Here is a 15,868-nt window from a genome sequence, read left to right on the forward strand (position 1 = left end):
GGCCACATGATAGGAATGGAAAGAAAGGGAATAAGCATTTCAAAATACCTGTTCTATGTCCATTGATGGGTAAAGAAGTTCCTAATTATCATTAATTTCATAACATCCCTGTGAGTTTGATACTCTTATTTTTGTCAATTCGTCAATGTTGATGTCCCAACAGTGAATACAACAGAAACCATTCTGTAGGCTTTATTTGCATGCCCCCTTTCCATTAAGAATTTTTAAAATGTTTCCCTCCTGAGCCCTTGCTTCTTTCTTATGTCCAGGGCTTCCAAAGCCTAGAGAAAATTTTATCTCCTGTTTTCAGCAAGGGGAAGCACCATGGCTGCTAGAGCAAAAAGATTCAAGGAGCTTTTGTCCAGGTGAGTGAGGTGAGAGCAGTGTATAAAAGCTATTGTCCCAAAAGATTTTTAATTTTTTGTAGTGAAGGGAGTGCTAGACTAGGTGGCTGGCAGACCACCACTGTGTGAAGATGGAATTATTTCTAATGTAATCAATCAACAATCTTTAGTTTAATCAATCAAAAACTTAAAACACCCCTACTTAACAATTACCAGTCACTAGGTGGAAGAGTTCACAGATCAAAAACTCACCTCCAAAAGGGATTGCCCAGCCCTAAGTAGGACCAAGCAGTTTGGAAGGTATGGTTGGTTCCTGTGAAGAGGGGAAGAGACAAGAAGTGACATGGTAAAAGGACCATAGAAAGGACGTAGCTTCCTGGATTCAGGGCTTTTTCTTCTCTGGATCTTCTGGCTTGAAGTCATTCCTGCCTTGGTACTTAAAGAGACACTTCCCTTGGATCCTGAGGTGGTGAGTGGAGTAATTCCTGCCTTGGTTCTTCTGTGAGGAGACCCTCTCTGATTGGTGATGTTTTGGTGGGACATTCCCTACAGCGTGAGTTCTAGTGAGATTCTTGGCAGTGTTAGCCTTGTGTGCACTGAAGGTTCTCAGCAGATTCTTCAGTGTCTCCTGGCTCTTCGGATTTCAGCTTCCTAATTAGGACTTTGGATTCTGGTGAGATTCACTTTTTATTCACGTTTGTGGTCTAGAGACAGTAGGATTAAATTTAGAGTATTTTTACCTAGGCAGTATTTTCTTATATTTCCCACTTTCACTCTTTCTTACTTCATTGTAAAATAATGCTGCTATAGTCTTTTTGATTTAAGGGATAATATTTTAAATCGGTGACTACAGTATTACTTTAGAATTCTCATATTTAGCATAAAACCTAAATATAAACTCTTACAACTGAAGCATGTTGTTCATTTCCCAAGAGATGGATGATGGATTCATTATAGAGTATGAGATATATATGAGACATAGTATATAGTAGACCATAAATTAAGATGAATAGTGTATCTGCACTAAATGGCATAATATATTGGCATGTGTAGAGAAAAAAAGAAAACTTATCTTCTTCCACTTTGAAAATTGCTGCATGAGAATTGAAAAGAGTGAAGTTGTTTCTCAGCTTAGTATGTAAATTTACCAAAAATGACTATTTAATAGTATATCCAAAATCATGAGAACAGAATATCTGGAAGGTTACCTGAGATTCACAAAATTATAAGAATAATCAAAGTGTGACTTTTTAGGAAAGATAGAAAGGGCATTGGGGAAACACTGTCCAATACTCTGGACAAAGCATGTTCAGGCATAGGGTTTGATTTGTAGTCTTATCTGCAAGGAAGTTGGCCAGGTCATTCCTCCATTCTTTATTCATGACATGAGTTGTAAAATATGAAAAGAATCTTGGGCCTGCCTGTGTCCTGGGTCCATTGTGAGGTTTCATTGTCATTGTATATGAAATGATAGGGAGGATTAGGACCATAGTGGAGAGACAGAAGTTTGATGGAATGCAAGAAACCAGTATGTACAGGGGGAGATCTCTGAATCCTGGGGTAGGATTCTGAGTTGGTTAATGGTCAACTGTGGGGAGAGAGTGGGAGATTGTGGAGAAATAAATAGCTCCTGAACTATGCTCTCTCCTGAACCATTGTGAGACCTATCCAAATCCCCTACTTCGAGTTCTGTGTCCCTGATTGATCCCAGACATCAAAGTAACATCTATTGATCTCTCAAGAGAAACTACCCAAGATAGTGACCTGGACTTCTGAGTTACCGCTGTGGGCTTTGTTTACACCTGGGTGCCTGGGTCACTCCTGGTACCAGCTCCTGATTCAACAACTATCTCTGGCTTTGGCAAAGACCATTTGTATTGGATTAGCCTTCGGTAGCTAGGCAGTACAGGGGAATTGAGGCAGAGAGGAAGTCAGCATAGCCCCAACCTTGTTGGGGACTGAAGCAACCTTTTTCAAAGTCAGTGGTCTGGGAAAGGTAGAACCTTATTAGTGATAGGGAATCTCCTAGCCTTCAACTCTTCCCTAATCAAATTATCATCTATAATAAACCTGTTACTGTTTGAAAACTAGCAGTCAGATTGTGTGTAAAAGAATCTCAGGACCAAGAGAAGCCATTTTGCTCTCTGTGCCTGGGAGGAGTCATCAAAAACAGACTTGGGGTTCAACCAACCCCAGATACAGGTCCAATTACCATCTTACAGAAAGTATTACTAAAATCATCCATCTTTCACATATGATGAAATGGTGTATCCAAAGACTGATTTCTCTTGTTTAAATTTGAAAACTCTTTTTGGCCTGGGGAAATGAAATAAAAATCAGTTCACTTTCTGCCTTTAGAGGAAAGTAATTCTTTTTCTCTGTTCTTCCTTCTATGTTTATATCATTATTTGTTTTCTTCAGAGGCTGAGACTACTTTTGAAGTGAAGGAGATCACTACAATGCCAAGCCTTTTGGTGGAAGGATATGGCCCCCAAAGATGCATGAATGAGCATCCCTGTGACTTCATTTTGAGAGAAATTGTTGACTTTAATAGCAAGGTAAATAAAAATCCAAAGAGTGATGGTGTATTTGATGAGATGACAGAGAAATTCAGCCAATATTTAGTCCTAAATCAGTATAAGAAATTGACCTCAGGAAATGACTCTTGTCAGGATAGTGAATATAACAAATGCTTTGCTGAAGAAGTAGGACTTATTCAGTGGCATGAGAAACCTCTGGAAATGCCCATGTATCAAGGTAACCAAGGAGGAAAGGCCTTGGGCTGGAGTTTAGACCTCTTTAGACATCCCAAAAGGAAATATGTAAAGATGATTTCTATGAGTAATAAAGGTGGGAAACCTTCCAGTCAGAACTCTGAGCTTACTGCACATCAAATAATTCACTGTGGAGAGAAACCTTATGAATGTAAACACTGTGGAAAGACTTTAACACGGAGGAGCTCTCTTGCCAGACATGAGAGAATCCACACTGGAGAGAAACCTTATGAATGTAAAGATTGTGGAAAGGCTTTTGCAGACAGGGGCTCTCTTGTTAAACATCATAGAATCCACACTGGAGAGAAACCTTATGAATGTAAACACTGTGGAAAGGCTTTCAAATGGAGTTGTGATCTTGCCATACATCAGAGAATCCACACAGGAGAGAAACCTTATGAATGTAAACACTGTGGAAAGGCTTTCCTAGATAGCAGCTCTCTTGCTAAACATCAAAGAAGCCACAGTGGAGAGAAACCTTATGAATGTAAAGAGTGTGGAAAGGCTTTTAAATGGAAGGCCACTCTTGTTGCACATCAGAGCAACCACACTGGAGAGAAACCTTATGAATGTAAACATTGTGGAAAGGCTTTTACATGGAAGGGCTCTTTTACCAAACATCAGAGAATCCACACTACCTTATAAATGTAAACATTTAGAAAGGCTTTCACAGATAGGAGCCATCTTGCCAGTCATCAGAGAATCTACACTGGAGAAAAACCTTATGAGTGTAAACAATGTGGAAAGGCTTTCACATGGAGGGATTCTTGCCAGACATCAGAACATCCACATTGGATAGAAACTTTGTGAATATCATTAATTTGCATAGGCTTTCATATAAAGCTCCACAGTTTCATGTCAGAACATCTTCATTTGAGAGAAGCCTCATGAGTGAGACTGAGCTTATACTTGCTACTTTCAGATTATTTAAAATAAGGGGATCCACACTAGAGAGAAACTTTAGAAATATTATAAATGTGGTAAGCCCTTCAGACAACAATCATCTCTTATTCCTAAGCAAGAATTCCTTTGGGAGAAAAATCATATTACTGTCATGATTGAAGAAAGACATTGAAATGAAGAGTCTTAAGCTTGTTCAGTATGAGAAAATGTCTTCTGAACAGACCAGTTCCAGATGGATTCCCTGGAGAAAGGCTTTTAGCCCGGATCCTATCTTTTATTTCATATCAGAGGATTCATAGTGCGGAAAAGCCTAATCAACATGCTTAAGTTGTGCGTATTTTCCTCACTAATAAATCACTATTATTTAGGGAAATGTAAATTATAATAAGGCTGAGTGATCACCCCATATCTTTTTTTTTACCCTTACCTCCTGCCTTAGAATGAATTCTATGTATTGGTTCTAAGACAGAAGAGTGGCAAGTGCTAGACAATGCTTGTCAAGTTATTTGCCCAGAGTCACACAGCTAGGAAGTGTCTGAGACCATATTTGAACACAGGACTTCTTGTCTCTAGGCATAGCTCTCAATCCACTGGGCTACCCAGATGCACCCCACCTCATATGTTGGAGGGGATGTAGGAAAATTGAGATACTAATGAACTTTTGGGGGCTTTCTGAACTGTTTCCACTATTCTGGAGAGAGCAATTTGGAACTACGTCCAAAGGGCATTAAAAAAAAAGAAAAAAGAAAAGAAAAGGACCTCTAGGTATTTTTAAAAAATCATTTAAAGCTGCTCTTTTTGGGGTGATGAAAAAATTAGAAAGTAAAAGGAAGCTTATCAATTGAGAATTTGCTAAGTAAATGGTGGCATATGATTGTAATGGTATACTATTGTTTTATAATTAATGAGGAGAAGCACTGCCTAAAAACCTGGAAAAACTTGAGAACTTATACAGACTGAACTTAGAAACAGCAGGAGAATATTGCACATTGTGAGAACAATATTGTATGTGGAACAACTGTGAATTGAACTCTTCTCAACAATAGAATAATCCAAAAGAATACCAAAGGACTCATAATAAAAATTTCACCCATTTCCAAAGAACTGATGGAGTCTGAATCCAGACCATAGGTGATAAATTTTTTCACTTAAAATTTTTGTTTTGTTTGAGTTTAGTTCCACAGAAGGCTCAATATGGGAAAATGTTTTATAGGATGGCACATGCAAAATCTATATAAGATTGCTTAACATCTTTTGGGTGTGTGAGAGAAAATCCAAGACTCAAAAATTTTTTAAGGTCATATATTGTTTTACACATAATTGTCAAAAAATAAAATATGAAATGATAAAGAAGAAGAGTTGTATGATCAGTTGTAAACAACATTCTTTCTGGAATGAAGTGGTGTACAGGGAATGATTACAGGACTGACTTCACCTTAAGTTCATCCTTAACTGGACACATTATGCTGGAGATAAGATTCAATGTCTCCAAATCACTAGGAATGGTGTTTTGCTGTAGCACAGACTTCATAGGCTGTCCCAGAGAGGAGCCCTCATTAAATAAATCAAATCTCATACTCTGCAGTGTAAGGGTGAAAAAGGGGTTTTATGGGTTCAATATATTAAAAGATGGTCAACAGAGGATTGAACTATTATCAATCCTCAATTAAGAATAATCTCAAATCAAAATTGACTTTTATGGAAGTTTATTTACATGAGAAGAGAGAGAGGAAGTAAGGAAATAAGAATCTATCCCACTAATTAATCTGGGTAGATCTTAACCCCCAGCTGAGGGTTAAAGGGCCTGAGGACCAGAGGTGAATGGAGCAAACTTCATTCATAGAGTCTATAAAAAGAAGTTTCTTAATAGAAGTTCAGGAAGATTCAGTCTTTAAACTCACCACGTGGAACAGTCTTGGTCACAAACCAGCAAAGCTCCCTAAGGTCCCCTTCACAAAACCAGAAGACCTTCACTCCCTCAACTCCCTCTTTTTAAAGAGGTCACCCATGCATCACCTCCAGTGCCCTCCCCTAGCCTGCGTGTCCAATCACAACAGATGATTCTCACAGAATGCCTAGGGGACAGGTCAGTCGATTCTGATTTGTAACTCACTCCAGCACACGTGGATTAGGACCTCCCAAGATTGGAGGTACTCTCACACTTGGTGATCAAATCCAAAAATGGGTAATCCAATTATCACAGCAGAAAATACTACCATTATAAAGACTATATCTTTGAAATCCTAATGCTAGTCATTCTTCCTGTTAACTGGCATTTTATCTATTACATTTTTTTAGCCATTCCCTAGTTAATTTGCACTATGAGAGAAAAATCCCTTTACCCCCTTATATGAAGATTAGATCAGTAGTCTTGAGATAATCATAATTGTAATTCTAAGATAGTTAGCATAAGTCATGAATTTGTTAGTAGGCTTTTGTGAATATTCTGGGTTAAGGAAATAAATGCTTTTGCAAAGGCCTTAGAGTCAGCCCCACCCTTCTCAGGCACCCTCACTTGTGATCCATTATACATCACGATGCCTGACCTTTAGTTCAGAACCTGGTACCACTCATCACATTCCACTCTTAGCCTAGGCATCACTACTTCCTCCCTTTCCATGAAGTGATTTTTAAGTCATGGTCAAAAGATTTCTTTAATCAAATATAGGTTGCTTCCTAGTTGACCTAACCAATGAATATTGCTTCTGGGTGCCTCTATTCTTTGAGGGGTTTGACTATTTTGTACTATTTTTGTACTGGTGTAAAATTTGTCTAATTCTTTGGGGTATAAAGGAAGTGCTCTCACAGTGCTATAAGGATGATATTAGAAATTAAGTTTTGTTATATTAGTTTAGAGATAAGAAGTAGAGAAGCTAGCTTGAGAAAGAATTGGAGTTTGAAGCAGATCTGAGACTGAGTGTTAGTTCCAAATGTTGACAGTCTAATGGTTTTTCTGTGGCACTTACATTCTCAGAGTGTGACTGTTATTCTGAGGGAGTTAGCAGTTACTCTCTCTCAGAGTCCTGGGAGCAGGTGACATCTTTTCTCTCACTCCTCACTGACTGAGGTAGAAGGAAAGGAGGGAAAAACCTGAAGGATCTAAGTGATTTTCCTTTTTCAACTTGAGAAACACTAGGGACTGTCTGTCGCTGTTTCATAAATTGTTTTTATATCTGAGAAGGCCAAAGAAAGACTTGGTCTTTGGTTTGGACTCTGAGTCTGTTAAGGCTCAGAGTCCTAACTTGGTTCTTGCCAAGGCTCACCTAGCTAGCCTTTGTTATTTTTATAACTTGGAAACAAAGTTAAGAATTATAAGGATAATAGTGTTTAGTTTATTGTAGAATAGTGAAAATGTGGGTTAGTCAGATCAGGAAGGATCAGTATAGCCTGTGGAAATAGGAGAAGCGGTTCCTTGTGGAACCAGGGAGTACTATTTGGGTGGAGTTAGAATCCCTTACAGTTAGAAATCTTTTTTTATCCTCATATTCTCAATAAATAGTTTATTTTATAGGGACAGCTGGGTAGCTCAGTGGATTGAGAGTCAGGCCTAGGAGGTCCTAGGTTCAAATCCAGCCTCAGACACTTCCCAGCTGTGTGACCCTGGGCAAGTCACTTGACCCCCATTGCCCACCCTTACCACTCTTCCACCTGGGAGCCAAACACAGAAGTTAAGGGTTTAAAAAAATAGTTTATTTTATGTAACAAGAGTCTCCTTAGTGTCCTTGTGCCTGGCCCCGAAGAGAAGTTCACTTATGAGCTTCACTTCACTGATATAAACTGAAGATACTTTGTAAGCACAACAAGCAGAGTATCTAAATCAGTTTAAGATCAATAATATTGATTTTATTGAATTGAATAATCAATTCATTGCACATTTTTACAGTGTTCAGGGTCCTCTGGTCATGACCACAGGTCCAGCTTTGTTATGGGACCCCACCCCACCCTTCTTGCCAATTAACCTATCTTTCTTTCTGGCTTGGAAACTTTATCATTTGTGTACCTGTGGTTAGAAAAAGATTACACAACAGCAGTCACTTGTTTCCTGTTTTTTGCTGGCACATATAGATCTTACCAAACAGAATAAGAGTGCATGGAGAAGATGTGGAAGGGATAGAGGAACTAATCCCTACTACTCAGTCCATTCTATCCATGGACTCAGACTCATAATACAGTTGGCTGATTTCTTGGTCTGAGCAGAAGTCCAACCCCTCTGATGAAGTAATAAGTGGGGATTTGAGGTATCCAAGTTCAGTTTGTCTCTAGAAATATCAACTAGTGGGGACTCGGGGAACATCCTAAGGTTGAACTGTCAGAGAAACACGACAGCTCAGATTTGAACCCTAGACTTCCCATTCCTAGGCTTGCAGCTGTTTCCATTGAATATCCATCTAGGTGCCCCTACTTCACTGATTTTTCATGTCTACTAAGTTTGCTTATTGCCTGCCTTCTCACATTTGGAATGGAAGAGGAGAGTCTTTTTTTAACTTTAATGCTTTATAAGTTCCACTCCAAGCTTCCCATTTTATTAGGTAGTTCTTTTCACTTTCTAACCTAGCAGCTTTTCTTATCCCGTATTGTTAAATGCTCAAAACATCAGGTAAATTAGTAGCCATTTTTCCATTATAACCACAATGAAACAAAATATACTTATTAAAAAGAGCAGCTTTCCTAAGGAACCTTTTTAATCTCTGAGCCTATATGCCACCTAAACAAACATGTATTTAATTTTGCATTAACAGTAGTAGAAAATATCTGTATAGCTTTACTCTTTTTGCATTTATACCTGTTTTTATTGAGTTAGATGAACTGATCTTCAAAATTTCTTGTCCTCTGGCTATTTTGATTTGCAACCCTAGCAGAAAAGCTTTAAGGAATTCATTCTGTTAGGGCCTGAGTAATCAAACCCAGACAGGGTTCTTGACAAGGAATATAACTCGACATGAAAGAATGAAGCAAATAGTAGAATGGAGGGATTGAGCAAAGTGCTGAGCTGATGCTCCAGCTTGAGGGATTTATTAAGAAAATCATTACACATTGATACATGATGGATGTGGGACATTGACAGACAAGGGGAGGCAATCCAGAGAGCTACTTCAAAGGAATACTTTCAGGATACAAAGTACAGATTCTACACAGGTTTGCCAAATCCTTATTACAGGGAAAGCTCATAAATTCATGGCTGTGTAACTAGGGATAAGGAGGATGGGGAGGGAGAAGATTTTTGGAAGAGATCTGAGCCAAGGATCTCTGGGATGCTCAGAGAGAAGGCCTGCTGGACCAACTGAAAACTCAAGACAGCTTGCTCCCTTGAGTGAGAGGGACAAGCTGCTGTTTCTGATCTCTCTGCTGCTTTGCCTGGAGTTTGACCAAGAAGAAAACAGATCTTGAAGGATTTTGGTGTTTTCCTGTTACCAATCTAGGGAGACACTAGAATTGAATCTAGTTATAAATCTACTAAGGTTGGTTATTGATTTCATATTGAGAAGACCACAGAAATCTTGTTTGGCTCTAAACTCTGAGTGAACACCTCAGCTCAGTCATTTGACATCTCTCCTCTTTATAACTGGAATTAGAGTTAATAATTATAATCTTATAGGGATATAGTGATAGGTAGTATAGATTAAGGAAAATTTGGAGTTATTTAGGTATCAGGGAGCCAGTGTTCACCTGGGAAGCCAAGATTGAATTGGATTCTTGTGAATCCAGTGGATTTGGGTGGTAGTAGATCCCTGTAGCTTAGTAATCCTTTTATATCTTTATATTTTTATGTCATATAATATTTTCAATAAATAGCCTATTTTTTTATATATAAAGACTCCAGAGCAGGGGTCAGCAACCTTTTTGGCTGTGAGAGCCATAAATGCCACATTTTTTAAGATGTAATTTTGTCAGAGCCGTACAGTGCTCACAGTGCCACTCCTGTAACAGCGCCTGAAAAAAAATTGACTTTATGGCTTCTACAGAAAGAGCCATACATTGCCGACCCCTGCTCCAGAGCATTCCTTGTGCTGAGCCTTGAGGGAAGTTCACATTTGGACTTCACCTCAAAGCTATAAACTGTAGGATACTTTGTACACCATTTACCAAAGTATCCGATTTTTCCCACCTTTATTTTTACACCCTCCAATTCTTTCTTAGTAGAAGGTCAAGATTCCTTAACTGGATATAGCTCCAATCTTAGAGATGGGAGGTCCTGGGTTCAAATTTGAGTCGTGTCCTGTTTCTCTTTAGCCTGACAGCTCAACCTTAGGATGGCCCTGAGTCTCAGACTGAACAATAGACCCTAAAGTAAATGATAAAACTAGCTTAGGGGGAGCTGGCAGGCCTGAGCATATGCTCAATACCTTTTGTTCCAGTAGTTTCTTCCATAGGGTCAGAGTCTTAGCCCAGCCTTTGTCTGAATGTTTCCCTTTTAGTGTCCATTGTAAGTTGTCCCACTCCCCTGTGTCCCAGCCTCTGCTAGGCTTCCTTTCCTAAGCCTGATTATATCCTGTCACTGTAGTTTGAACACTCCCATTTCCTTGTATCCATGGTAATGTCAATCATTTTTCCCTGTGCCTCAGTGCCCCAAAAAGGTATAGAAGTTTCCCAAATTCTTTTGTCCTTTGGAGCTGTCCATCTAGTGTGGTTGGCATTGCCAAGGTCAGTAGCCAGAGTGGTCAGAGTCTCAGGGCTCTGTGTGGGTTTTGTAGTGCACAACTCTGTATGGAGGCCTTGAGGAAAGTACTGAACTCCCGTCCTCAATGAAAGACATGTTTTTTCTGACTATTTTATAGTTCTGTGTTTTTTACAGTTCAACAGCTACATCTTTCATATCTTCATGTTTCATCATTTACTGAAACCCCTCAGCTAGGATCCCACTAATGGGTTCTGGAGTGATACCCGCCAGGAGCGGTAACCTGGACCAGCCTCTTCATAAAATTCTCCTGTGGGTTTGATCACCTGTGGAGGGAAGCTGAAGAGTGGGAAGGCAATGGGTAAAGATTAAGAACGAGAGAGGGAGACATCGAAGGAACACAGAGAAACAACTTTAGCGCAGTGTCGGCAGGTCAGTGCTCAGAGAGTCCGAAAGAGCATACGGACCACGTTGCACTGCTTTTATTATACATTTCAAGGACTGGGGATTTGTGGGATGTCGATCAAATAAGTGGCACAACAGAAGGATTAACCTAATATTGACAACCACTTACAAGTGTGTAAGTAGAATTTGCTCCCCAGAATTCTCTTTCCTAGCTTCCCATTTTCCTTCTCATGTTACAAAGGGAGGATATATTTTGATGTAACCCCGCCACTGCTCTCTCTTCTTCCCAGAACGTGGCTGTGGAGGCTGTGGGGAGAACTTGGCAGGAAAGTTTACTCACTTGGTCATTCTTAAGGTTTATACTTTCTTCTTTTATTTCTTCTACTTTAACTGATTACTAATAAATCTTATGAAATATGATACTTGGAGTTATTGATATTAATTTAAATTTAACACAAGATAAAGGAATGGATAGCAACACAACAGTACCTCAGAGTGCCCAGGAAAGAAGCTCCCTTCCACGTCCTTCCTGACTTTGATCAGACCTTCTTCCCAGACCATTGGCCTCAATTCAGATGTTAAGTGTAGGTCTTTGACATTACAAAGGAACTTTAGAACTTAATTTTTAAGTTCCACAAAATTTAAGTCCTATCCAATTCAAGGATTCAGAAATCCTTGAGAAAGCCCACCACAGGAAGGTTTCCTGTCCCTCTGTACTTCTATAAATTCTGCACCTACCCTTTAAACAGTGAAACTCCCATTAAGAGGGGGGGGCGCCCTGCCCAGAGAGTGGTAATAAATGGTTTCTAAAATTCAGATCTCTGGGTATCTATATCATGTTGCATCAGTTTGCTCCAGAACACTACTTTGGTAGTTCTGTGTTATTTCCAAGTTAACATGGGGAAAATGGCCACTCCTAGTATCACTGAGTTAATGAATGTAAGGAGTTCATGATTTGAGGGTGATGTCACCATTTCAACAACAGTTAATTATCCATTGAGTCTATTCACAAAACCTTTTTAATACTCCCCCCTGTCAACTTTGTCAGCAGCATGGGGGTGAGTCAGAGGCTGAAAGAGAATTGAATTTGCAGTTATCTAGTGTTGACTTAGAGTACTTTTGTTGAAACTTATTATTGATATATTACATATATTTTCTCCCTGACTGATCAGCCTCTTTCCAGGTGAAAAAGGAAAAGAAAAACTTGTTAAAAAAAAAAAAAAAAGAACTGAGGAAAATAACTTCCCTATTTGTGATTCTACTCTCATCCCTATAAGAGGGGTGGTGATGATTTTATTTGGGGTGAGCTCTATTCACCCCCCCAACAGGAGTACATGGGCCAAAGCTGCTTACTTCACCCCATTACTGGGAAGACTTTAGAGGGTGTAGTTCATGAGGGGACTCCCCAAAATGGAAGAGTTCTTGTGGAGATGGTAAGGGAAGGTGTTAGGAATAGTTTGAGACCTAAATGGACGTTGTCCAGTGTTCAGAGCTGCTAATGTCCAGTCAAATCTCCCCTGTCCTCTTCTCAAAACGGGTTTTCCCTCAAGATGGAGTAGAGTGTTCTGGTCCTCCCTTCAGCCACCCAATGACACCTCCCCCCTTTGAGATCACTATTCAAAAATTCTATTCAATATTATTAATGTTACTGATCAGGGATTTATTTAAAGATAAAGTAATTCAGGGGAAATTCAAGGAAAGAGTAAGGGAATTTAGGATAGAGGGTAAAGATTTGGCTACTCTATCAAAATGAGCTATTTTCTGGGGTAAGCAGCACTGAATCTCTTCTGAAGCTTTATCTCAGTAACTGTCCGCAAACCCCAATAACTCATATTGTAATATAGGATTAGTAACTTTGCCATGTTGGCCTGAGGCAACCTGTCGGTTTCCCTGGTTGGAATGTTGATGGTGGCATGAGCCATAGGGCAAAGCACCAACTGCCAGTTGAGCCAAGAGTTTATAAAGCCCTGGAGACCCAGGGCTGGGTTCTGTTCTTCCCTGACTTCTCCCCTGATCACTCACTTATCCCTTACTCCCTGGGGCCCCGGGTTGGTGGGAGTGAGAACATGGGTAGCTTAGGCCTAGAATAGAGTAGGGTTTAAACCAATCCTGCAGAACAATTTACCAATACTATTAGCACAACTGGCAAATCCTTTAGTCATTGATCAAGTTTATTTATTATCCAGAGACCACATTACTCTGACCCAGGGCTGCCTGCCCTGGGTCAGCAGAAGACCATCCAAACAAGACCTATTAGCAACCCTAGTCAGATAAACCTTTCATCCTTAGATCTCAGTACTTCCTAACCCTCTTTCCACTGCCTTGTCCCCTTCACTCTGTTGTCAATAAACCCCTTAGGCTTAACCAGAGAATTCTGTGGTTATTTGCCTACCATCTAAGGCCAAGCAGGGTCAGCCAACTGGAAGGGTTCCAGTTTCAGCTGAAACAAACTCCATTGCTGAAGGGCAGGAAGTTCAACACCCACTTCCTGTCAGCCTACCATTCACCAATAGAAAGCTGCTTCCTTAGCAGGGAAGGGGCTGGTAATCTGGTATCTTAAAGGAGCCTGGTGTCTAGTAGTGAGAGTTTCACTTGTCGCTCAGTTACCTGGATTGGATCTTTAATACATTTATAACAAGTTTCAAGCCCAGCCCAGATACAGCTCATTCCATTCTTTCAACTAGCACCTTCCTCCTTCTAGCCTTATTATCAGCATAAGGCCCTTGACTCATTTATTACAATATCTACTAGTCTAAATAACTAAATAGGGGTATAACAGGGTAAAAGGAACAAGCTGGTTCAAAAAAAAGTCCCAAGAGCCTGCTCCCCCCGGAGTCTGGGCTCTTTGGCTCAAATTAGAGCCCTATACCAAATCTCTTCTTAGTTGTTGAATGAAGTTGGCAGAACAATATTAGCAGTTGATTTTCCAGAAAATCTCTGAATTTTGAGGTTCAGAAGTCCCAGCTTCATACAGGATCAACCAACACCCAACACCCTCACCCAACCAAGGTTCAGAGAGATGTGGAGAGTGGCAGTTAGAAACCTTCAAAGAATTCTCCTCCTCTGTCCCCTCCCTAATGGTTCTTCTTCAAGATTCTTTCCTGGACTTCTTCTAAAATCCACTGCAGAGATATATGCTTGCTTGCTTCTTTAGCTTAAATCCAACCCATTTGTTACATATCCTTTATCAGTCTGAAAGTCTTTCCAGTGATTAGTGACTTCAATGAGTGCTTATACAGGGAGATCATATCCCCATATACTAGTTGATAATTTGCATTTCTCTCTTTGAAAGCTGCCTATTCATCATTTCTGAACTCAGACGTTACCAGGCTGTGTCACCCTGTACAAATCACATTGCTTGGCCTTCTCAGCTCTTCTGTCTTAGAACCAATACAAAGACCAAATGTAAAGGATAAAATAAAAAGAGAAAAAAGAAAGCTGGCTATTCACAGCCTTATCCATTGTCTCCATTCTTCATATGGCTCTCTGTGATGAGTGTCTGTTCTTTATATCCCTGGGTACGAGGCCTGACAATTGAAGCTTCCTCCAACCTGTTTCCCAGCTAATGGCTTCCTTTTCAATCATGAATGTACATTTTCTTTTTTTCTTTTTGATTTAAATATTTTATTTTTCTTAGAAAAATTTTCCATGGTTACATGATTCATGTTTTTACTTTCCCCTTCACCTCCCCCATGGCCAACATGCATTTCCACTGGTTTTAACATGTGTCATCAATCAAGACTTATTAACATATTATTGATAGTTGCATTGGTGTGGTTGTTTCGAGTCTACATCCCCAATCATGTCTGCATCAACCCATATGTTCAGGTGGTTGTTTTTCTTATGCGTTTCCACTTCTGTAGTTCTTCATCTGAATGTGGAGATCATGAATGTACTTTTTCTAACAATAAGAATTGTTCATCTTGTCTTCTGCAGTCTCCTGTGCCCTGGGTGCAGGTGAATTCTTCCCCTCTCCATGACTCCATCTTCTTCATGGTTCCTCTGATCTGTTTGAAGAGACCTCTCATCTCTCAGCCCTGTATTGATGAGGAATGAATCCTGCTCTTCAGGGTGAGATGCTGGTCCTTCACTCGTTCACCCAGTCTGTGGGCAAGGGCTGAGATTCTGAGGAACCATCTCCTAATCAGACATTCACCAATTATAGATGTCTTGGGGGGTTCCACAGAAGGTCTGAATAATGAGCTCCCCAAAGTATTTGTTCAACTACCTGAGCAAGATCTTAGTGCCAAGGGCCTGCCTCAACAGTTCCAGTTATCTTGAGAGGTGTGACGGTTTAGCCGAGAAAGAAAGAGAGAGTCGGAGACACAGTGGATTTCCGGAAGCTGTTCTGATCACTTCCTGTGAATCTTTATTTTTTATACTTTTCTCTCACAGTCACACAAATGCTGGGAAATTTTACATTTCAAAATCAAAACATAGAAGAACTCAAGATTACAAAGGAATTGGCATGCAAAACATATTTTCTTTATGGATTACACTTAGTCTAAACTGTCTTCAAGGCTACCAAAACCCTACTTTATCTAAGTTTTATTTTAATAAAAAGAACCTTCAGCATATTTCAAAAGTGGTTTAGAGTGTGAGAACCCTCAAATTCGGGGGAATAAGTCTAACGTGGGAAAGTAGTGCAGTGAGAGTATTTTGTTTTGGTTTTACCATGTTGTGTCCTTCAAACTTTTGAGACAGAGAGAAGAAAAGATTAGAGTAGCTTCTGCTATTTTACTGCAGGTATGTGAACTATTAGCTCATTAAATGTTGGTTTATTATAGTATAACAAGGGGATTTCTATAAGACTTGGGGCTATCCTA

At 39.7% G+C, this 15,868-nt stretch overlaps 1 protein-coding gene across 1 annotated transcript in view; it reads left to right on the plus strand.

Moving 5' to 3' along the window:
* Window positions 1-11,273, plus strand: part of LOC123239365 — a 20,512-nt gene extending 9,239 nt beyond the window's left edge. The window contains exons 5-6 of the mRNA XM_044666640.1: window positions 2,766-2,902; window positions 10,815-11,273. Coding sequence (XP_044522575.1) covers window positions 2,766-2,902; window positions 10,815-10,874 — 197 coding nt within the window. The 3' untranslated portion in view covers window positions 10,875-11,273. The remainder of the gene's footprint in view (window positions 1-2,765; window positions 2,903-10,814) is intronic.
* Window positions 11,274-15,868: the final 4,595 nt, after the last annotated feature.

Source organism: Gracilinanus agilis, chromosome 3 (assembly GCF_016433145.1).
Source record: "Gracilinanus agilis isolate LMUSP501 chromosome 3, AgileGrace, whole genome shotgun sequence".
In the NCBI taxonomy this organism is placed as follows: Eukaryota; Metazoa; Chordata; class Mammalia; order Didelphimorphia; family Didelphidae; genus Gracilinanus; species Gracilinanus agilis.